Genomic DNA, 23,551 nt, shown 5'->3' on the forward strand with positions numbered 1-23,551 from the left:
GAGCAGCGAGGAAGGGCTGCTACTCCAGCCACGTTGGGACAGTGGGGAGCCATGGGCTATGTTAAGTAGAGAAGCTGGGGTAGGGTAGCCCAAGCTATGATTAGGACACATAGGAAGATGCAAAAGGTGAGAGGCAATTATCATAAGCTGGGGGTGCAGTGCGTGGATTGCTCTTTGAAGATTCTTGAGAATATCCAGAACTATGTGACTCTGGCCCTGGAATTTGTAAATAACAAGGAATGGTCTTACAACATGAAAGCTGGCACTTTCCCAAAGCTAATACTTCTCAAGCAACTCATTTCTTTCACATGGCTCACCCTGCTCTTATGCTAATCTAGCTTCATCTTTTCCCCCCAACATTCTCCCTCAGAAGTAGATTTGCATCCACTCTCCTTCTCTAAATCACCTTTCAAACTCAACCAATCACTCCTTCAACTCATCCCAGACAAGAGGGCCCCTCCTCTCCATCCTCAGCAGCAAAAGTAAAAAGGCCAATAAGCTCAAGCACCTTCTGTTCTTGAGCCTTATCTCATCAAACCAGTTCATTAAATCCAAGATTTTTCGCCCACTTGGAAGCTGGGTAAGCAGAACATCTCAGCCAAGAAATGGAGCACTGCAGAGAACTCCTGCACCATGACTAGGAAAATGGAGAGCTTAGCAAGAGGGGAGCACCCAGCTGAGGAATCAGAAACCTCTCCCTGGTCACTTGTTCATAGGTAAGGCTGCTATGGCAACTGCCTGAGCAGAAAGAAGCACAGCTGCCCTGGAAATATCCAGGGGAAATGCAGTTGAGGTCAACAAGTGAAGAAAGCATGATAAAGCAGAAACTCCCAGCAGAGTATCTATTCTGCAGAGAGATCAGAAACTATAACTCACAGGCAAAATTACCTACATGAGCTTCTAGCTTTGGCACTGTTATGCTGGTCACCATTATAAAGCCAGCACTTCCTCTGGTCACCCAGAGGCATGCAAAATCACTGAATGGGCCCTGATGAGATATGCATGTCTGTGGGAGCCTTATCAACTATTTTTTGGACAGGATATTCATATAAATGGTCAAAAACTTTTCTTATATTCCATTTCAGGCAAGAACAGGATTAGGGAGAGGCAAGTGCAATAGCCACTTGAAGCACAGAATTTAAGTAGGTACCAAAAAACTCAGCAATCAAGGTGAAAAAAAAAAAATTTTTTTTTTTTTAGGCAGTCTTACTTTGTCACCCTCAGTAGAGTGCCATAGCATCACAGCTTACAGCAACCTCAAACTCTTGGGCTCAATTGATTCTCTTGCCTCGGCCTCTTGAGTAGCTGGGACTACAGGCACTCACCACAACACTAGGCTATTTTTAGAGATGGGGCCTCAAACTCAGGCAATCCATCTGCCTTGGAGTGCTGGATTACAGGCATGAGCCACCGTGCCTGGCCAAGATGAAAAATACTTCAATGCAGTATTAAAAAATAAACATGATGGGGCGTGGTGGCTCACGCCTGTAATCCCAGCACTCTGGGAGGCTGAGGCATGTGGATTGCTCGAGCTCAGGAGTTCAAACAAAAGTGAGACCCTGTTTCTAAAAAAAAAAATAGCTGGGTGTTCTGGCAAGTGCCTGCAGTCCCAGCTACAAAGATTGTTTGAGCCCAAGAGTTTGAGATTGTTGTGAGCTACAATGCCAAAGGCACTCTGCCCAGGGTGACAGAGTGAGATTCTAAATAAATAAATAAAACAAGCCATTAAGACAGATGCATGATATTCAAAATATCAAAAAATTATAAATACAAGCAGCACCCAACCCTGAACATCTCTCACCCTACCCTACTCCCAGCCCTGCAGTACTCTATAGCAGTAGGCAGATCATAAGGTGTTGGAGGGAAGGGTCTTGGCTGTCTTGGTCCCTACTGTATTCTTATGGCCCAATACACCATCAGGCACATACTAAGTGCTCCATAAATACCTATTAAGTGGCATAAAAGTGATCTCCACAAGGCCCTCCCACTCTAGCGGATGAACACAGAGGACAGATGCATGGACTGATATGCAGGGTTCTCAGGTTCAGTTGTGCAGGCTGTATACTGTCCAAATTCAGGGGATATTATTCACACAGATAATAATGCACAGGGCTTCCCTTGCAGTTGTGCAGCACAGCAGCCTGCCTACAGGGTTTCAGAGAAGGAGGCTGAATTCAGTCTGGCAGAGGTGGGCCACTGTAATACCAAATGTGGATGAGAAAGCAGAGAAAGAGCAAGAGAGCTTGGGAAGCAATAAAGCCATGGAATGAAAGCCTCTGCTACTTGGCTGTGCCCTAGGGATAGTCCACAAAACAGAAAGAATGTGATCACATTTGTAGTAGCCCCATAGAATATTATGTTCTTTTTCTGGAATAAAATGAACTTCAGAGTCTGAAAGGAAATTCTGGACCATGGGCTGAGGCCAGCTATCAGAAGCAAAAGACATGCCAAAAAGGCTCAGCACCCATAGCACAGTGGTTCTGGCGTCAGCCATATACACTGAGGGTGGCAGGTTCGAACCTGGCCCAGGCCAACTAAACAACTACAACAACAACAACAACAAAATAGCCAGGCATGTGGCAGGCACCTGTAGTCCCAGCTACTTGGGAGGCTGAGGCAAGGGAATCGCTTAAGCCCAAGAGTTTGAGGTTGCTGTGAGTTGTGACACCACAGAACTCTACCAAGGGCAACACAGTGAGACTCTGTCTCAAAAAAAAAAAAAAAAAAAAATACATGCCAAAAAAATGTATACACATTTTAAGAAAGGAAAAAACTACATTAAAATTATAATACTCAAGTCACGTTTAACTTCTGCAATTACAAGAGATACAAGATAACAAACATTATCGGTACGTAGTATTAAGTATTACAATTGGAATGCAGTTTTTTCCTTGCTTCAAACCTGTATACATTTTTTTTTGGCACCCACTGTATATTATCTCACGTGAGGTTCATAATAACTCTCATAGGGTAGAAGAAAAATCCTTGATTTTGAAGGGCTGAGTGATTGCTCAAGGTCACAGGCTGATAAAGGGCAAAGGCAGGGCTAGAACACAGACTTTCAGACACTGAGGCCTCGCTCTCAGTCTGCACTGTCACCACAGGACAGGACATGGCCTCTCCCTGTTGGTCCCCAAGGGCCCCAAATCACCTTTGGGATTTTTAGAATGGTGAAAGGCCTTCATTGTTCTGTCTCTATTTTTTGATTCAATGACTTCCTGCTGGCTTAGCTTGGAACTCAGGCACACACAAGCTTCTTTCAGCCCTGGACTGCTGCTGGAGGGAGGACTTGAGACCCCCTCCTTTCCATGGAAACACTTCTGCACTATATATCCTCAGCCAGGCCTGGCTGGTCTGAGACACATGCCCTGGGCACATGGCTACTTCTCCCTGGTCCCTCCTCCTGGGCCATCCACTCACCTGTAGGCCTTTGTAAGCCACAGCCTGAGTTCCTGCCTTTGTTCTCAGCAGCCCTGGCAGGACGCACAATGGCAGCTTCCACTGTAGGGTCCTTAGAGGAATCATCCCAACAGGGAAAGCTTTTCTCTCATTTTCTTTTCTCACAATTAATAGCACAAGACTCCTGGACACCATTCAACACACACTGTCCTTCTGTTTATCTTGTGAGCCTTATAAAGGCTCCATTTCTCAGTGCCTCCTTTTGCTTTAAAATAATGTCATTAAGGAGTGCATAAACTTCAGTAAGACATGCTTTCCAATACACAAATTATAAAAAAGGAAGGAGCTTCTGGGCCAGGCGCGGTGGCTCACGCCTGTAATCCTAGCACTCTGGGAGGCCAAGGCAGGTGGATTGCCTGAGCTCACGGGTTTGAGACCAGCCTGAGCCAGAGAGAGATCCCATCTCTAAAAATAGCCAGGCATTGTGTCAGGCACCTGTAGTCTCAGTTACTCGGGAGGCTGAGACAAGAGAATTGCTTGAGCTGAAGAGTCTGAAGTTGCTGTGAGCTGTGAAGCCACAGTACTCTACCAAGGGAGACAAAGTGAGACTCTGTCTCAAAAAAAAAAAAAAAAAAAAGGAGCTTCTGGGGGCATAAATCTGTATCTCTGTGGAAGGCCTGTAATGGGTTGTGTTTCCCCCAAATCTGTATGTTAAAGCCCTAACCGCCAGAATGTCAGAATGTGACTTTATTTGGAAATAGGGACATTGCAGGTGTAATTAGTTAAGATGAGGTCACATTGGAGCAGGGTGGGTCCCTAGTCCAATATGACTGACATCATTATAAAAAAAGGAAAGTGGAACACAGAGACAGACACACAGAGAGAGAATACCAGGTAAAGATGAAGGCAGAGATCAGAGTGACGCTTCCAGAAGCCAAGGAACACCAACAACGGCCAGTAAACCACCAGACACAAGGGGGAGATATGGAAAAGATTCTCGCCACACCCTGACCTCGGACTTCCAGCCTCCAGAACTATGAGAAAATAGATTTTGGTTGTTGATGCTGCCTAGTCTGTGGTACTTTGTTACGGCAGCCCTACTAAGCTGCTGTATGGGATCACCTGAAAAAAATCTATTAATTTTTTTTTTTTTTGAGACAGAGTCTCACTATGTCCCCTTGGTAGAGTGCCATGGCGTCACAACTTACAGTCATCTCAAACTCTTGAAGCGATTCTCTTGCCTCAGCCTCCCAAGTAGCTGGGACTACCACAACGCCCAGCTATTTTTTTGTTGTAGTTGTCATTGTTATTTGGTAGGCCCAGGCTGGGTTTGAACCCACCAGCCCCAGTGTACATGGCTGGCGCCCTAGCTGCTGAGCTATAGGCACCGAGCCAAAAATCTATTATATTTTATTATTGATTGATTGAGTTTTTTGAGACAGAGTCTCACTCTATCACCCTGGGTGAGTGCTGTGGCATCACTGTAGTTCACAGCAATCTCAAACTCCTGGGTTCAAGCAATCTTCTTGCCTCAGCCTCCCAAGTAGCTGGGACAAACAGTGTGAGCCACCATACCTGGCTAGTTTTTCTTCTTTTTTTGGCCAGGGCTAGGTTTGAACCCGCCACCTCCAGCGTATGGGACTGGCGCCCTACTCCTTGAGCCACAGGTGCCATCCCTGGCTAGTTTTTCTATTTTTTTTCCTTACTCAGGCTGGTCTCAAACTCCTGAGCTCAAGTAATCCACACATCTTAGCCTCCCAGAGTGCTAGGATTACAGGCGTGAGCCACTGCACCCAGCACAATCTATTAAATTTTACATGCACATGCCCTTTGACACATTAATTTAACAGCTAAGAATCTACCCTTTAGATACGCTCATTTGTACACTGCACAAACATACATGCATGATGTGTTCTGTTTTGAAGTGTTACTCAGCAAATAAATGACCATCAGGGCACTAAATTAAATAATTTGGGGCAGAGCCATATAATGGAATACAGCTCTTAAAAAGAACAAGGTAAATATTCTTTCAGGCAAGAATCACCATGGATGGAAAATCTAGCGAGGAATATTTGATGAGAAGCAGGGTAATTGCAGGACCTCAAAGTGTCTTCTAGTAGACTGCATACAGGCTCCATAAGCAAGAAACAGACACCTCCCCACCTCAAAGTTAACATCCCCTGAAAAGGGCACATGAACACTATGCGTCTGAAGACTGAAGCCTAATCACTCATGAGACATTCAGGCCAGGAATATAGAACCTGAATTTCATCGTGATGAAGCAGCAAATTCAAACTAGAGGGCGGTGCCTGTGGCTCAGTGGATAAGGCGCCGGCTCCATATACCGAGGGTGGCAGGTTCAAACCCAACCCCAGCCAAACTGCAACAAAACAGTAGCCAGGCATTGTGGTGGGCGCCTGTAGTCCCAGCTACTCGGGAGGCTGAGGCCAGAGAATCGCCTAAGCGCAGGAATTGGAGGTTGCTATGAGCTTGTGACGCCACGGCACTCTACCGAGGGTGATAAAGTGAGACTCTGTCTCAAAAAACAAACAAACAAACAAAAACAAAACAAACTGAAGAGCATTTGACAAAATAAATGGCATATACTCTTCAAATTCCTCAACATCATGAATGACTAAGGCAAACTAAGGAATTGTTTCCTAAAAGGAGACTAAAGAGATATGACATCTAATCTGTGATCTTGGACTGGATCCTGATCAGCATACCAGGACGGGGAGGAAGACACCACTTAGAGCATCCCTGAAGCAAATGATGAAATCAGATCCATGTGAAATTTCCAGAATGTGTTGTATATAAAACCAGCGCATGGTACCCCATCATTGCATTAATGTACATAGCTATGATTTAATAATTAAAAACAAATTTCCAGAATGTGATGCTGTGCTGTGTTTATGTGAGAAAATATTCTTGTTTGCAGTAAATATACGTGGCGGTATTGGGGGATAAAAGGACATAAGGTAAGCAACCTACTCCAGATGGTCCAAAAATACATGGTAAATGTTCAAAACATTGCTAATAAATAAAATGTGATACATACATACCATGGAGTAACACTCAGCAGCGAAATGGAGCAAACCACTGACATATGCAACAACACAGATGAACCTCAAAAACATTACACTTGAGTGAAAGAAGCCATATTAAAAAGACTATGTACTTTATGATACTGTTTATATGAAATTTCTAGAAAAGGTAAAATTGTAGAAACAAAAAATAAATCAGTGGTTGTGTAGGGCTGAGGTGAGAGTGGAGATCAAGAGCAAATGTGCGGGAGGAAAATTTTGGGGGTGCTAGAAGTGTTTTACAACTGAGTTTTGGTGATGGTGCACCTTAGGTGAATGTTATGTAAATTATAGCTCAATAAAGCAAATATTTCATTAATTTAGGTAAATGGTATACGGGAATGCTCTGTACTCTTAAAACTTTTCTGTTAAGTTTAAAATTATTGCAAAATAATTTTTTTTTTTTTTTTTGAGACAGAGTCCACTATGTTGCCCTCAGTAGAGTGCTGTGGCGTTACAGCTCACAGCAACCTCCAACTCTTGGGCTTAAGTGATTCTCTTGCCTCAGCCTCCTAAGTATGTGGGACTACAGGCGCCCACCACAACACCTGGCTTATCTTTTATTGCAGTTGTCATTGTTGTTTTGGTTGGCCTGGGCTGGGTTCGAACCTGCCAACTTTGGTGTATGTGGCTGGCGCTATGACCACTGTACTACCAGCACCCAGCCTCTTTTTTTTTTTGAGTCAGAGTCTCACTCTGTTGCCCTGGGTAGAGTGCCATGGCATCATAGCTCACAGCAACCTCAAACTCTTGGGCTCAAGAGATCCTCTTATCTCAGCCTCCCAACAGCTGGGACTATGGTTGCCCTCCACAGCATCTGGCTAGTCCATCCATCCTTCCTTGCTCCCCTCCCCTTCCCTCCCCTCTACTCCCCTTCCCTTCTTTCTTCTCTCTCTCTTTCTTTCTTTTTTAAAGACAGAGTCTCACTTTGTTGCCTTTGGTAGAATGCTATGACATCATAGTTCACAGCAACCTCAAACGGTTGGGCTTAAGTGATTCTCTTATCTCAGCCTCCTAAGTAGCTCGGACTACAGACACCCGCCACAATGCCCAGCTATTTTTTAGCTATGATAAAAATAAATTTTAAAAATGATTTAAAACTACCTTTCAGCTGGGTGTGGTGGCCCATACCTGTAATCCTAGCACTCTAGGAGGTCAAGGCAGATGGATTACGTGAGCTCAAGAGTTTGAGACCCGTCTGGGTAATAGTAAGACTCTGTCTCTATTAAAAATAGAACAATTGAGGCAAGACAACTGCTTCAGCCCAAGAGACTGAGGTTGCTGTGAGCTATGACACCACAGCACTCTACTCAGGGTGTCAGAATGAGACTCTGTCTCAAAAAAAACAAAACAAAAAAACAAAAACCCATACACACAAAAAAATTGCTTTTCATTTGAACAGACCAAATGTTGCTTTCAACTCAAAGAACTATGTTTCCTGTAAACACTGGCACCTGATGCAGGTGTATTTCACTTTTTTGGATAACAGAATTGGCCAGGGAGGCTCACTTCATAAAGCCCTCTTGTTCTTCTTCAAGGACATTTTTCCTCACAAGTGGTGGTGACTGGCACAGACATCTGCAGGAACGGTGTTACGTACCTGGTCCTGTTTTCCCCAGATGATCTGTGTTGGGACTTTGATCTTGTCCATGTTCTGATGGAGAGAGTATCTGGACTTCTCACTGACGATTTCTAAAAACACTTGCCAGAAAAGGAAAACAAAGTGAGTGTGTGCTGGGTTGCACCTGTGGGTACCACTGTAGAGTCGAGGGATAATCACCAACTCCAGCCATTTTTTCCTCTTCAGAGGCCCAAGAAAACACTTAAAGTATTACAGAGTTAAGAAGGAAAAGCCAGCCAGCCACAAGGCTTCACTTGTGACAAGCTCAAGCTAAAAGCAGGGCTACTTACACTTCCGGTAGAAGTTGTTATGAGGGATGCGGACATCAACAAGGCCTTGTAGGATCTAAGGATAAATAACTCACAGTTAGAAAACCAAAGCAGACTCATTTCCTCAAGGTCCCTAACAGCTGTGGGACAGTGAAGGAGAATAAAGTCCAGCAACTTGCAGCACTGTCAAGGTTTTTAGGGCCTGGGCCTCTGATTCCTGTGATGTGGCAGATGGTGGAATAGGGAGTTAGCCTCACAGAGCCTTTTTTTTTTTTTTTTAATTTTTTAGAGACAGAGTCTCACTTTGTCACCCTTGGTAGAGTGCTGTGGCGTCACAGCTCACAGCAACGTCCAGCTCCTGGGCTTAGGCGATTCTCTTGCCTCAGTCTCCCGAGTAGCGGGGACTACAGGCACCTGCCACAATACCCGGCTATATTTTTGTTGCAGTTTGGCTGGGGCTGGGTTCGAACCCACCACCCTCGGTATATGGGGCCAGTACCCCACTCACTGAGCCACAGGTGCCACCCCGCTTTTTTTTTTAGAAAGGAATTGGGTAATATTATGAAGTCAGAGGTACCCTACATCATGTAATATGACACCTGAGATGGATGGATTAGCTGTTTTATCTAGAAAATTCACTGCTTAGCTTAAGACACATTCAGGATGAACTTATTATCAAACAATTATTCAATATTATCCAAATACAGAACAAGGTCTATTAAAAAAAATTAAACCAGAGGGGATGATGGGACCATTAAACAACAATAAACACACTATTTAGAAAATTGGGGGGAAGGTTCTATAGTCCTTTATCATTTACCATTGACTTTGCCTTTTCTGCTGAGGACTGGTGAGGAATGAAGACAGGCCAGATCTGGACCTGAGTTACTGGCCCAAAGGGGTGGCTGTGGCCAAAGGGCACAGTCCTCTTCTTCCTCCTGTCCCAGGATTCTTGAGGTTGAGTACAGGGTTTACATTAGCAGATGCAACTTCTCTCATCTACCTGGGAACAGGTCTGAACCCCGTTGATGTATGGTCTCAGGAGTCCCTTACCCTCTGGGCTCTGGCCAACCAGGCCTCCTTCCATTGTGTTGAATGTGTATGTTTTTTACAGCCTGCAAATGCTGTTCCTCAGAGAGGTTTATCAAACTACCCCTGCTCCCTGTTCACAATCCCTATACCATCTTCATTTCCTTTATAAAACTCATTAAAATAGGGTGGTGCCTGTGACTCAGTGGTGGGGTGTTGGCCCCATATACCAAGGGTGGTGGGTTCAAACTCGGCCCTAGTCAAACTGCAACAAAAAAATAGCCGGGTGTTGTGGCGGGTGCCTATAGTCCCAGCTACTCGGGGGGCTAAGGCAAGAGAATCGCCTAAGCCCAGAAGTTGGAGGTTGCTGTGAGCAGTGTGATGCCCCAGCACTCTACCAAGGACACAAGTAAGACTCTGTCTCTAAAAAAAAACTCATTAAACTAGGCAATTATTTGTTTTCTTGTTACTGCCTGCCTCCCCTACTGAACCGTGTCTACCCAGGGACTTTCCCTGTCTTACTTATTCACCACCGTGCCCAGCACAGTGCCTGATATATCCCATGCACAACAGAGATACCTGTAGAATGAAGAAATGGAAGAGGACACAGAGGAGTTGATGAGTAGGTGAAGGAGGGATGTATGAAGGAAGCTGGTATTTGCCCCCTGAGCCATGGGAGAGGGCAGGTACCTCGCTGCTGAGACCACCTTACCTGCTGGGGCACCTTGAAACGAACATATGAGCAGAGCTGGAGCATTTCACTCATCTCTTCTGGGGTGGACGGGATCAAGGGAATCTTCTCAACAGCAGCAGAATCCTTCAGCTCTTTCAGCCGCTGTACAAACTGATTATCAGATGAGTACTGCAGGCCTGTAAGGATTCAAACCGAAATGGCATGACAATAAATCTACTTTCTTACCAACACCCATTTTACGTAGGGAACTTCCAACAGCAGCTCATACTTCAGGTTTCCTTCATGAGTAGATTTCTTTTTTTTTTTTTCTTGCAGGCATTCTGCAAACAGGAGAAGTGAAAGAGTCAGAGTGAAAGAACGTCCTGCTCCGAGTAGATTTCTTTTTAACTGGTACTTCCATCCTTGCTCAAGGTCAAAACCACACTCTGAGAAACACAGAAAAAAAAGCCCTTGAAGATATTTCAAGGACTGGTTACTCACACTGTGGCCTCGGGACAGAGAGCACCAGAAGCCCACAAGAAATGCAGAAGCTCAGCCCTTCCCTAAGCCTCTCGAATCAGAATTTGCATTTTTACCAGTTGCCAGGGGATTCATATGTATGACAGAGCTTAAGAAGTCTAGAAGACAACTAGGCTGAGCACATCTGTGTTGTGGAAAGGAGAAAATATACTATGGGAAGAAAACACCGGGCTGGAGGGACTGACTACTCCATCCCTTGGTGTGGACCCACCCGGCACTGTTACTTGGGGTCAATGCACGAAACACAGGGAGGGTGTGAGCCTTCTTGTGAGCTGTCCCCTGTTGCACTCTACATAGTCCCTCTTCCTCCAGAACATCAGGGGAATCACTGAGACTGATTCTCCTTGAGACTGCATGATTCCTATTACCCAGAGTTTGACACAAGGAATCCACAGAAGCTGACACAATACAGGAAGGCAAAACTCATTTTCACTTCCAACACTGAGCAAATTCTAGGTGTTTAGCTTAGCCAAAAACCTAGATCTTAGAAAGAAAGGCCATAGCATCAATAACATTGGTCAAGGTACAGAAATCCACACTTATAAATCTACATCCAGTAACCCCTTTAAATCTAACATGATACATGGCTTTCACAATGCAGTGGAGCACATTACATTTTTTATGTCATCGCTTTTATAAATAATCCTTGGCTAAATGTCATGTGGTATCCTGATTTGGATCCTGCAACGGGAAAAGGACATTAGTGGAAAGCTAAATGAAATCCAAATAAAGCCTGAGGCTTAGTTAATAGTACTGTACCAATGTTAGTTTCTTAGTTATGACAAATTTATTGTAACAGTGTAAGCTGTTAACAAATGGGGAAACTGGATAGAGTATGTGGGACTCTCTGTATTATATCTGCAACTATTAAACAACAGAGAAATAAACTATTGAGCAAATTTGGGGGAAGCAAATTTTTGTAAATTTAAAATTGTTTCAAAATAATAAACCTGTTTTAAAAAAACTTAGGTAGGCTATAATCCTGATTTCTACTTTTTCATTTTCACATACCAATAAACTTAATTTAAAATTTCCACTTGAAACTCAGGTGTAAAATTCTTCACTGAGCAAATGAACATATACCTTTAAGCACCAGTTAGACTTGACTACACATATTTGATTTAGAATCTAATAACCTTCCATAGGAACTGTTCGTTTAATTCTCAAATTTTATTATTAAAAGATAAAATGATTTCAGATGCGGTGTTTAGAAAAAAAAAGAGAAAACCCTTTGGGGGCTTGTCTTCAACTTCAATGTCCTTAAAGGACCTGAAAACTTACAGAGTGGCAGAAGAATTTTAAAGGTTAATTAAGTTTCAGTAAAAGACATACATGTTCAACTCATGGCTAGATTCTAGCTGAATCATATAAAGGGGGTAGTGATTGTGAGTCATATAAAGAAGTATTACATGTGAAAAGACTTCCAACAAAACCACAGCTTGGGTTTTGGAGTCAGAGAGCCTGGGATCTATTCCTATCTTGGCTCTGGAACTAATGTAATTTATTTGTATCTTAAAGTTCCCATCTATAATATCTTGGGATAATATATTGGGCATAATATCTTGATCTAGATGGTAACTGCATATGTAAAATGTCATGCACGTTTGAAATTTGGCCAACTTATTATGTGTAAATAATATCCCAATAAAGTACGAGAGAGGGAGAGAGAGAATTAGAAAAAAGAAAAATAAGATTTTATCTATTATAAATTATAAATCGAAGTTTGAAGACCTATGAAAGAAAAATGAATTTTAAAAATCCAACTGCAGATGATAATCTCCAGAGACATGTTAAAGCTCATGTTGACACATATATACCTAAGAACAGAGAAACTAAAGTATGTTGATTTTTTAAAAATATTTTTGTAATGAATAAAGATCTGAGTTTTCAGCAAAAAAGAGGAGAGGCATAATAATAGTACCTTCACTTCATAGAGAAAAATTAAAATAGTACCTTCACTTCATTACTGGCAAAATTAAAATCCATATAAGGAACTTAGCTAGGAAGAACTCAAAAAATGTTGGAGGTTAATGTTATAAACATTGTATTTCAAAGTATTCATGTACTGCAAAGCACTATACACATTTTAATTAACTACCTCACAAGGATAACTTTGTATTTTCTTTGAGACAGAGTTTCACTATGTCGCCCTCAGTAGAGTGCTGTAGTATCACAGCTCACACCAACCTCAAACTCTTAGGTTCAAGAGATTCTCTTGCCTCAGCCTCCCAAGTAGCTGGGACTACAGGCGCCCGCCACAATGCCCAGCTATTTTGTTGTGGTGGTGGTGGTGGTTGTGGCTGTTATTATTGTTTGGCAGGCTGGGGCTGGGTTCGATCTCTCCAGCCTCGGCGCATGTGGCCAGTGCCCCAGCTGCTGAGCTACAGGCATCGAGCCTATATTTTCTTTTTAAAATGTTTTAAATTTTTACTGTGTATCCTCAAGGATTCCCCAAAAATAAACATAAAATAAATAAAATGTTTTAAATTTTAAAATATCTTTTATTTTTATTTATTTCTTTATTTTATTTATTTATTTTTTTGAGACAGAGTCTCACTCTGGGTAGAGTGCCGTGGCATCATCATAGCTCAGAGCAACCTCAAACTCTTTGGGCTGAAGTGATCCTCATGCCTCAACTTATGGAGTAGCTGGGACTACAGGCACCTGTCACAATGCCAAGCTAATTTTTTCTATTTTTAGCAGAGACGGGGGTCTCATTCTTGCTCAGGCTGGTCTCAAACTCCTGAGCTTAGGCAATCCACTTGCCTCAGTATCCAAGAGTGCTAGGATTACAGGCGTGAGCCACCGCACCTGGCTGTATCTTTCTTTTTTTCTATAGAGACAGAGTCTTGCTATGTTGCTCAGGCTGGACTTAAACTCAAACCGTCACTTCATTATTGGCAAAATTACAAGTATGCAGGATTCAGCTGCTCGGGAGGCTGAGGCAAGAGAATTGCGTAAGCCCAAGAGTTAGAGGTTGCTGTGAGCTGTGTGACACCACGGCACTCTACCCGAGGACTACAGACATGTGTCCATCATCACACCTGGCCCTGGCTCTGTATTTCCAACTCTATCTGGTTATGATTATGATTATACTACTACTGTTTGGTTAGAGCAGTGATTTGCAACCATTGTACTGCAGCACACTGGTGTATGGTGAGACAATCTTAGGTGTGCTGAGAAAATTTTTAAAGATTAATTAAATTATTTTTGAAAGAAGTTCAGCTTATTGTACCCTCAATGAATCCCCAACAATAAAAAAAAAAAGAAAGAAGTTCAAAGCACAGGAAGTAGATTCTTTTTTTCACTCTTTTTTTTTTTTTTTTGATCAACATAATTTAAGTGTGCCACGGAAGTTAAACTATAGGTTCAAGTGTGCCATGAGATAAGAAAGGCTGAAAAACACTGGGTTAGTGTTATCAGTCAATGCTGCCTATCTCTAAAGTACATATCAAAAAGATGATTCTAAGAAACATGCATTGCAGAGACTCGCCACTTGTTTCGTCAGTGACTCATCTCCACCGAGTGACGTTTTAACCTCATAACTCACCAGCGGGGCATACGAGGCATAGGCTGGAGACATCTGATGGGTAGTAAGCAGCGTACACCCCAGCAACATTGCCACCCATGGAGGTGCCTACCAGGTGGAAGGGTTTTTTGTTCAGCTTAAGGCATTCTACAAACTAGAAAAGGAAATGAGAAGGAGGCTTTGTTAGAAAGCTACAATGACAAGGATGATAACAGAGTAGAACACCCCTATACTTCCTTTAGACAACTGAAAATGGCTATTGATAAAGAGGGTCTGAAACTCTACTAGATCCACTATCAAGATGAACCCTGTGGCATCTTGCATGTACTTCTCTTTACCTGGCATAAGTGATTGAGGGAGGAGTCATTTATATTTATGAGTCACCAAACTTTTCTACAGAGGTTCAAAGAATAAATATTTTTTGCTTCAAGAACTATCTGATCTCTGCTGCACCGATTAAACTGTGCCATTGTAGCACAAAAGCAAAGACAATATGTAAATGAATGAGTGTGGCTATGTTCCAATAAAATTTAGTTTATAAGAATAGGTGGTGGGCCAAATATAGCCCATGTGTGGTAGGTTTATGACTCCTGTCCTAATTTAAAGCTCTTCTCATCCACCTGTTTATTCAACCATCTGTCTGTTCAACTGTCCATGCATCTATCCATCCAATCATACAATAAGGTTTCCAACCAATCATCTACCCCATCTATCCATCCACCTAAAAGATATTTATTGGCTATCAATTATGTACATGGAACTAGGGTTAGCTGCTAAAGATACAGCAAAGAGCTAAAGAGGCAAGGTTTCTGACCCTATTAAAATACATAATTTCATGAAGAGAAGCAGATACTAAATAAATATCCTCATCTGGGGCAAATAATGTCAACCTGAAATTTATGGGCTACTTACTAAATTCTGAAATGGCTTCTGCACTACTAGGCCTTTGAAATCCAGCTAGAGGAGGCAAGAAGTAGATGCTAAAATAGGATAAATGCAAAAAGCACCTTCTCCAAACAGGCAAAGGGGGCTACTACTCTTATCATCAGCTGGAAGGTGGAAAAATAGATCCCCTGAGAGGGAATTGGTTTTAAGGAATATTAAACTCCTTTTCAAAGAGTTGAGAAAATTCTTCAATTGTATTTCTTCACAAACTAAATGTAACAGACTTATAGGCAAATAGTCTGTAATAAGCCCTGGCTCTCCATGGCTGACCAAGGATATCACTGTGTTGCCATTTTGTTCACAATTACTTGTAGACAGAATGCATTGGAGACTGTTCCTGAGTCAGCATGGAATTCTCTTGCCTCCTCTTGAATTGAGCACGCAATGGTAGATGGTCGAGACAATCTGTCTGCACAATCTTTGGTGGAGCCCCTTGCTTACCTGGCGTATCCTCTTGACTTGCCCATCTATGGACAAGTCATCCAGGGAGGAGCGAGTGGTGCCCTCATGTCCTGGCATGTCCACGCAGACCAAGTGTAGGTTCTTTGGAAGGAACTGAGGACACATAGACCCAGAGAGTCAGTATGTGGTGCATAAAACATGTCTGCCCACTTTTCTAGACATGCCTGGGGATGTATAGGTCTTGACCACTCAATGCTTTACCCTACTAATGTGAACAAGCAATGCCTGCAGCCCTTCAGGAGCAGAGGCCCATGAAGACTAATGCACAGATAAAAGAGGGCTCAGAAGATGACTGGAAAGGACAAAAGTCAGGGTGGCAGGTTTAGTCTCTTGTCATTTCTTGACACCAGTTGACAGGTGCTACTGCCTTCTCCATACAGCTACTGATGGGCAACTAGAAGAGATGGTTCTGTTATCTCAGAACCCTGGCCAGCTCCAGAGCCAATAGGAGTGATGTCTTCCCCAAGAACTGTGTCTAATCACCCTGATTCTGGTTTTAACTTTTTTTTTTTTTACGTTAAGGTATAATCCCTGGGATAAATACCAATTCTAACACACCTTCTTCCATTTAGATATTTGCCACTTTTAACCAAGAAACTGAGAAACATCCGTGATCCACAAAAAGATACCTAGTTAGAAGAAAGGTGTTTATCTGAGGTGGGGACAGCAAGTGAAGGGTTCACTAAGGCATGAAGATGACTGTCCTCATAGTGGCATTTAGAAATGAGAACACAAAGGTCATGTGAGCCTTTGCCTCCTGGTGTAGATAATACTTGGATGCCTCAAATACGGTCTTGCCTGAGGTAAGAGCCAGGGGTGCTTCCCACCCGAGACTTCTGCCACCCCAGCCTTCACAGCAGGTGGCCATGCCAAATAAACCAAGACCGAGGTGATTGGGAAAGCTCTTGCAGAAAGCTGCCAGATCAAGTCAGCTTCTCTAAGTGGTTAAGGGAAAGTAGAAGGAGGGGGAAAGGGAAAAGGAATAGGAGTAAAGGGAGGAGAAGGAGGGGCCGAAAGAGAAGAGACTGTGATGATAAAAGAACAAATGACATTTTAGAAGCCTCATCTTGATCATCATGGCAGTTCTGAGATGATGATATGTCAGAAACCTCCCCTAAGAAATATTCCTAATGTGAAAAGATTTTTTTGTTTTTTTTTTTTTTTTTTTAGAGACAGAGTCTCACTTTGTCATTCTTGGTAGAGTCTCATGGCGTCACAGTTCAAAGCAACCTCCAGTTCTTGGGCTTAGGCAATTCTCTTGCCTCAGCCTCCCGAGTAACTGGGATGACAGGCGCCTGCCACAACGCCCAGCTATTTTTTTGTTGCAGTTTGGCCGGGGCCAGGTTTGAACCCTAACTTGCCACCCTCAGTATACAGGGCCAGTGCCCTACTCACTGAACCACAGGTGCCACCCACATGAAAAGATTTCTAAGGCACATATTTCATAAATAATATTCAATTCAAATAAATTTTGTCTGACCAAAGAATTTGGACAATATACTGCATAAGTTTTACGATGACTTGAACTACAGCTCAGGGTTCCCTTTGCTTTACACCACTGCTGGTGACATCACATCCAAGTGGAAACCATTTTCTTCTAAACCTTCCTAATGCTGCAGCCCTTTAATACAGTTCCTGTGGGTCGGGGCCCACAGGTTGAGAACCGAATCTAGGACAGCACCTTGACCACACTGAGCCACATGTCCTTGTGTGCAGAGAATCCGTGGAGCATGAGGATGGAGGGCTTGGGCCCAGGCCTGCCCCGGAAGGAATAACAGAACTGATAGTCTTCATGGTGAACATAGCGGACCTGCATGCCCAATGTCCTCCGCCAGTACCTGGGGAAGAAACAAAGGCAAAACAAAAGCAGAAAGCTGGGGATAAGCGGCTTGGAAAAAGGCACATATCCTCTCTGTAAGTCTTACTTAGGGGTAAGATAAAAACTTTCCCCAGCCCCTGTCCTCCATGAGTCTCTGGAGTCCACCAGAGCTTCACCTTCAAGGACCACTAAAGCCAAACCATTCTAGAAAGCTTCTTAAATGAACCATTTTGGAATGCATTTTATTACCCGCTCTTGGAAGAGAAAAGGAGTGTTTTATTAAGAGCATGTCACACATAATAACCTTTTGTTAATATGTATTTCTGAGACTTTGCAAGTGATAACTTATTTCTTGAGAACCGTCTGCACTGGTCCTCTGGCTTAATTCCTCACAACATACGGCAGCTGGCTGAAAGCTCAGCTTCTGTTGGTTACATAAAACTTGGCAGTGCTGGAGTTTGGCCCCAAATCAATTTCAATATGAAATTACCATCTAAACAAACTGAAATCTTGGCATGAAGATCTCTTCAAGATGAAAGATAATTAATTCAATCAGAGATTCATTTTTGTAATATGCTTCACACTAAAGACATAGCCAAGTCTTGCAAAAGCAAATAATCTAACCTGATTACTTGAACTTAACTCTTTGTACACAATAAGGGGAGGGGGGGAAAGATATATACTCATACTTGCATCTGCAAAAGAAGGGGGGGGCATACACAAGATATTATAAAGATTGAGTATCTAGTGAGGGGGTAGGGATGAAGTGAGAAGGTGAACAGGGAACTGACAAGGAGGGAGATTTTACTGCATTTCTTTTAATGCTTTTTCAGTGATAGCACTGCCCATTCAAAACATTAAAAACACAATAAAAATGGCTACTTAAAAGGTCTTCTCATGACAGAGAAAGCGTATTTCAAAGTTCTAAGTCATGGCACTGTGGAGCATGAGTTTGTGCATCCATTCATGTCCCAGCTTGTCTGTTTACCACCTGCTCTGGTTTGAATGTCCTCTTCAAAACTCATGTTGAAATTTCATTCCCATTGTGAGGTCCCACCTTTTAATACAATAAGAATTGTATTAAGAGGTAAGACAGTTAAGAGGTGACCAGGCCTCTCTGATGAATGGATTAATGCTGTTACTGCAGGAGAGAGTTCCTGACAAAAGTGGCTGTTAGACTCTCTTGACCTTTCCACCTTCCATGAGATAATGCAGCAATGAAGGCCCTTGCCAGACATCAGTTCCAGGCTCTTGGACTTTGTAGCCTCCATAACTGCAAGCCAAATAAATTTCTTTTCTTTATAAATTGCCCAGTCTATGGTATTATGTTACAATGACACAAAACAGACTAAGATGCTATTTGATCTTGAACCTCAATGTCCTCATATACATATAATATGGGAAAATGCTCCATTCCACTGAAGATGTGGCAAAGATTAAATGAGATAATCTGCTGGGTGTGGTGACTTACACATTTAATCTTAGCACTCTGGGAGGCTGAGGCAGGAGAATCACTTGAAGGAGTTCAAGACCAGCCTAACCAAGAGTAAGACTCCACTCTTAGCTGGGAGTGGTAGTATGTACTTGTAGTACCAGCTATGTGGGAGGGTGACACAGGAGGATTGCTTAAGGACAGAAGTTTGAGGTTGCAAACTCATTCAGCAGTAGATGCCACTGTATTCTATCCAGGATGATAGAGCAAAATTGTGTCTCAAACAAACAAAAAAATAATCCATGCATAAAGTTTTGCTCACCACCCAGCACATGGTTAAGTATTCAATAAATGGTCATTATTATATAAAAATTTTCTGTTCTTTCAAATATATTACTTGCCAACCTTTGATGGATAATTTAGGGGAAATATTTACAACAAATATGACAGCCTCAGATTAATATCTTTAATTATAAAGAGCTTACCAACCCCCAATTTGACACTGGGCAATATAAATGAAAAGGTAATTCAGAATAGAAGAGATATTAATTGCTTATAAACTTACATAACATGTTCAAGTGGGTAGGGCACATATACCCAAGTTGGCAGATTCAAATCCAGCCCCGGACAGCTAAACAATGACAACTGCAACAAAAAATAGCTGGGTGTTGATGCTGGGCACCTATAGTCCCAGCTACTTGGTAGGCTGAGGCAAGAGGATTGCTTAAGCCCAAGAGTGGAGGTTGCTATGAGCTGTGACAGAACAGCACTCTACAGAGGGCAACATAATTAGACTCTAACTCAAAAAACAAAAGAAAACATTAAGTAAACACTCATAAGGTGGGGAAAAAGAGGCAGCAAGAACAAAAGAGGCATTGAAGAATATGATTCAAGGGGATATGAGTAATTTATTATTTCTTTCTGTTACCTTTTTATAATCATCAAATTCTCTGCAACTCTCACACAAAGTCCAGGGAGAGCTCAAGGGAGAAGGGGAAGGATCCTGTGGACAAGGTGAGACTTGAGCAGGCTACTGAATGCTCAACGTATATTAGCTGGAAACAATGGAAAAAGTGCACCAAGGGTTAGAAACAGCAGAAGCAAGCCTGCTGGAGAGAGCCCCATACAGCTTAACCCAGAGGGAAGGGAGACAGCCCTAGAAAGTAGCCAGAGTGCCAGGTTTAGGAATGAGGGCTTCTTCATTACCAGGAAGAACTCCTTGGTAATACTCAATATTTTTCATTTAATTGGTACATCCACTGGAAAACTTTAACCTAAGATCCAGAAATAAGAAGCTGCGGAACGAACTTTTTTTTTTTTTTTGAGACAGAGTCTCACTTTGTTACCCTCAGTGCTATGGCATCATAGCTCACAGCAACCTCAAACTCCTGGGCTCAAAGCGATTCTCTTGACTCAGCCTCCCAAGGTGATGCCTGCCACAGCACTCTGCTATTTTTAGAGATGGTGTCTCGCTCTTGTTTAGTAAACTTCTGAGCTCAAGAAATCCACCCGCCTCGGCTTCCCAGAGTGCTAAGATTACAGGCGTGAGCCACTGCGCCTGGCCTGAGAATTAATATTTTCAACATTTTCAAATGATCCCCTCAATGAGAGAGTAGGAAGAAAACTCTAACCTTATAGGGAAGCTAAAAAGTTATGAAAGACCAGAGGGGCAAAAAAGACAACTTCCTTGGTTAAATGATAATAAAAAGTAAACTACCTTTCCACAAAGGTAGAGATTAGCAGTAGCTGTAACCTTACAGGAAAGAAATAAAGAATTAGAGAAAATAAATGTCTCAGGAGCCAGATCGTTTACAAACAATCTCAGTACAGGAGCCAAATTGCTCCTGTTTGAGAGATAGAAGTCAGTCAAGTTTCCCTCTACTGACCTAAATAGAAAAGCCCTAAAAAGGAACTTCCCCAGGGTCCCTCTTTGATCAAGCCTCCTGGAGCCCAGATTCCTCACCCTAGAAGTCTCTCCTCTAGTTAACAGAAACCTCTAAAGAAAAATACTTATAGAGCACTCACTTTTTACTGTGGTAAAATAGAAAATAAAATTTATCATTTTAACAAAATTTTTTCTTTTTTCTTTTTTTTGAGACAGAGTTTCTGTGGTCCCGGGTAGAGTGCCTCACAGCAGCTTTGAATTCTTGGGTTCAATCAATCCTCTTGCTCCTTAATAGCTAGGACTATAGGTAGCCACCACAATGCCTGGCTAGTTTCTTTCAATTTTTAGTAGAGACGGGGTCTTGCTTCTGCTCAGGCTGGTCTGAAATTCCTGAACTCAGGTAATCCACTGGCCTTAGCCTCCCAGAGTGCTAGGATTACAGGCATGAGCCACCGAACCCAGCCTCATTTTAAGTGTACAATTCCATGGCATTGATGTATTCACAATGCTACGCAACTATCACCACCATCCATTTCCAGAACTTTTCTTTTTTTTTTTTTTCTGAGAGAGTCTTACTTTGTTGGCCTTAGTAATAATTCTTCATTCTCTCCATCCCCAGCCTCTAGCAATTAGCTTTCTGCCTCTATGAGTGTGTCTATTCTAAATACCTTTTATTTATTTATTTGAGACAGTCTCACTTTGCCCTCCTTGCTAGAGTGCTGTGGTGTCACAGCTCACAGCAACCTCAAACTCTTAGGTTCAAGCGATTCTCTTGCCTCAGCCTCCTGAGTAGCTAGGACTTATAGGCGCCCACAAGGCCTCACTATTTTTAGAGAATGGATCTTGCTTTTGTTCAGGGTGGTCTTGAACTCCTGAACTCAACCAATCCACCTGCCTTGGCCTCCCAGAGTGCTAGGCTTATAGGAGTGACCCACTGTGCTTGTCCTTATTCTAGATACCTTGTGTAAGTGGAAACATAAGACACTTATCTTTTTATGTTGGCTTCTTTCAATTAGCATAATGTTTTCAAGGTTCATCAATGTTATAATACACATCAGAATGTCATTCCTTTTCAAGGCTAAATAATATTCTATTGTGTGTGCCATAATCTCCCTGTTATCCAGCACCCATGGCGATTGGTAGTTTCTGGTTGCTTGAGAGTTACCATTAAAAACAAACCTAACTAATTCTGTACTCTATACTATCCCATACCATAAACTCTGTATTGACTTTTTATTAATATTGAAATACACTAATTAAAAGCAAAGTAAGACAAAGACAAAATTCACTCACTGTAACATAGTTTTACTGTATTATACAACAACTTTGTAAATGCAGGGTACAATTTTAGTTAAATGACAGCCAATATTCTACTTCACTACTATATTTTTTTAACATCAAGTAATACATATTAACACTTAAAACTGTCGCAGAGAACACATGGGAGCCGCAGGAGTGATGCAGGGAGCCTCAGCTTACTGACAGCACAGCATAGCAAGTTTAAACTCTGATTTTTTTTTTTTTTTTGCTGGGTCACATGGTGGGTGGTTGAGCATTCTGGTTGCCTGAATTGTGGGTAACAGGGAGTTTACAGTATACATTATATTTTGTTTATCCATTCATCTATTGATAAACTTTTGAGTTGTTTCTTTTTTAGCTTGTGAATAAGGCTGCTATGAACATTGGTGTACAAGTATTGTTTGAAACTTTTTCTTCAGAACATGTACCCTGAAGTGGAATTGCTGGATCATGTAGTAATTCTATGTTGAACTTTTTTTTCTTTTTGAGACAGATTCTCGCTGTCCCCCAGAGTAGAGTGCTTTGGTGTCATCATAGTTCACAGCAACCTCAAACTCTTGGGCTCAAGAGATCCTCTAGCCTCAGTTCTTCTATTTTCAGTAGAGATGGAGTCCTACTCTTGCTCAGGCTGGTCTCAAACTTCTGAGCGCAAGTAATCCACTCGCCTTGGCCTCCCGGAGTGCTAGGATTACAGGTGTGAGCCACCATGCCTGGCTTCTATTTGAATTTTTTGAGGCACCAACAGATTAGCCCACAACAGTGGTACTACTTTACATTTCCACCAGCAATGCACTGGGATTCTAATTTCTCCACATCTTTACCAATACTTATTTTCCATTTCTCTATGTTGTAGATATTTTACCACAATAAAAAGAAAGAAAGAAACCCATACCCATTAGCACTCACTCTCCATACTCCCCTTCCCGCAGCTCCTGGCAACCACGAGTTTACTTTCTGTTTCTAAGGACATTTCCTACAAATGGGATCACAAGATATGGTGGCCTTTTATCTGCTGCTTTTGCTTAGCATAATGTTTTCAAGGTTCATTCACGTTATAGCATGTATTGGTACTTCATTCTTTATTTTTAGGATATAAAAATATAAATTTACTTTATACTTCATTCTTTTTTTTAAATATAAATGTATAAACTTGTTTTATATTAGAAAGAAAGAAGAGAATAGGGGAAATAGATGAAAGAGAAAGAAGAGAGAAGGGCGTAGACAGCAGGGAAAGAGAGAAGATGTCAGGGTGAGGGGAGAGAAGAGAGCAGAGCAGGGCGCTGACGTGGCATCCCAAAGAAAGGAGGAATGCCAGCGGTACTTCATTCCTTTTAAAGGCTAAACAATATCCCATTGCATGGATGTGCCACATTTTGTTAACCCAGCCATCTGTTGATGTGCATTTGGATAGAAGACATAGCACACATTAAACTGATAAAAACAGATACTACAATTGATCTTAGCCAAAATGCTGAGAGGTCACGTTGATACGTTGGGTTGTCACTACTTTTTGGCTATTATGAATAATGCCACCATGGACAATCATATACAAGTTTTTAATGTGGA

The 23,551-nt window shown here is 42.2% G+C and overlaps 1 protein-coding gene and 1 pseudogene across 3 annotated transcripts in view; both read right to left on the reverse strand.

Moving 5' to 3' along the window:
- The window catches only part of ABHD6 (abhydrolase domain containing 6, acylglycerol lipase), a 52,585-nt gene that overhangs the window by 2,026 nt on the left and 27,008 nt on the right, over positions 1-23,551 (reverse strand). For all 3 annotated transcript variants that reach the window (XM_053599973.1, XM_053599972.1, XM_053599974.1), the window contains 6 exons: positions 17,232-17,388; positions 15,530-15,643; positions 14,165-14,297; positions 10,114-10,271; positions 8,394-8,448; positions 8,083-8,183 (listed from right to left, as the gene is read on the reverse strand). In XM_053599973.1, coding sequence (XP_053455948.1) covers positions 8,083-8,183; positions 8,394-8,448; positions 10,114-10,271; positions 14,165-14,297; positions 15,530-15,643; positions 17,232-17,388 — 718 coding nt within the window. The remainder of the gene's footprint in view (positions 1-8,082; positions 8,184-8,393; positions 8,449-10,113; positions 10,272-14,164; positions 14,298-15,529; positions 15,644-17,231; positions 17,389-23,551) is intronic.
- On the reverse strand, positions 23,357-23,465 carry LOC128593102 (uncharacterized; annotated as a pseudogene).

This window comes from Nycticebus coucang, chromosome 8 (genome assembly GCF_027406575.1).
Source record: "Nycticebus coucang isolate mNycCou1 chromosome 8, mNycCou1.pri, whole genome shotgun sequence".
Lineage (NCBI taxonomy): Eukaryota > Metazoa > Chordata > Mammalia > Primates > Lorisidae > Nycticebus > Nycticebus coucang.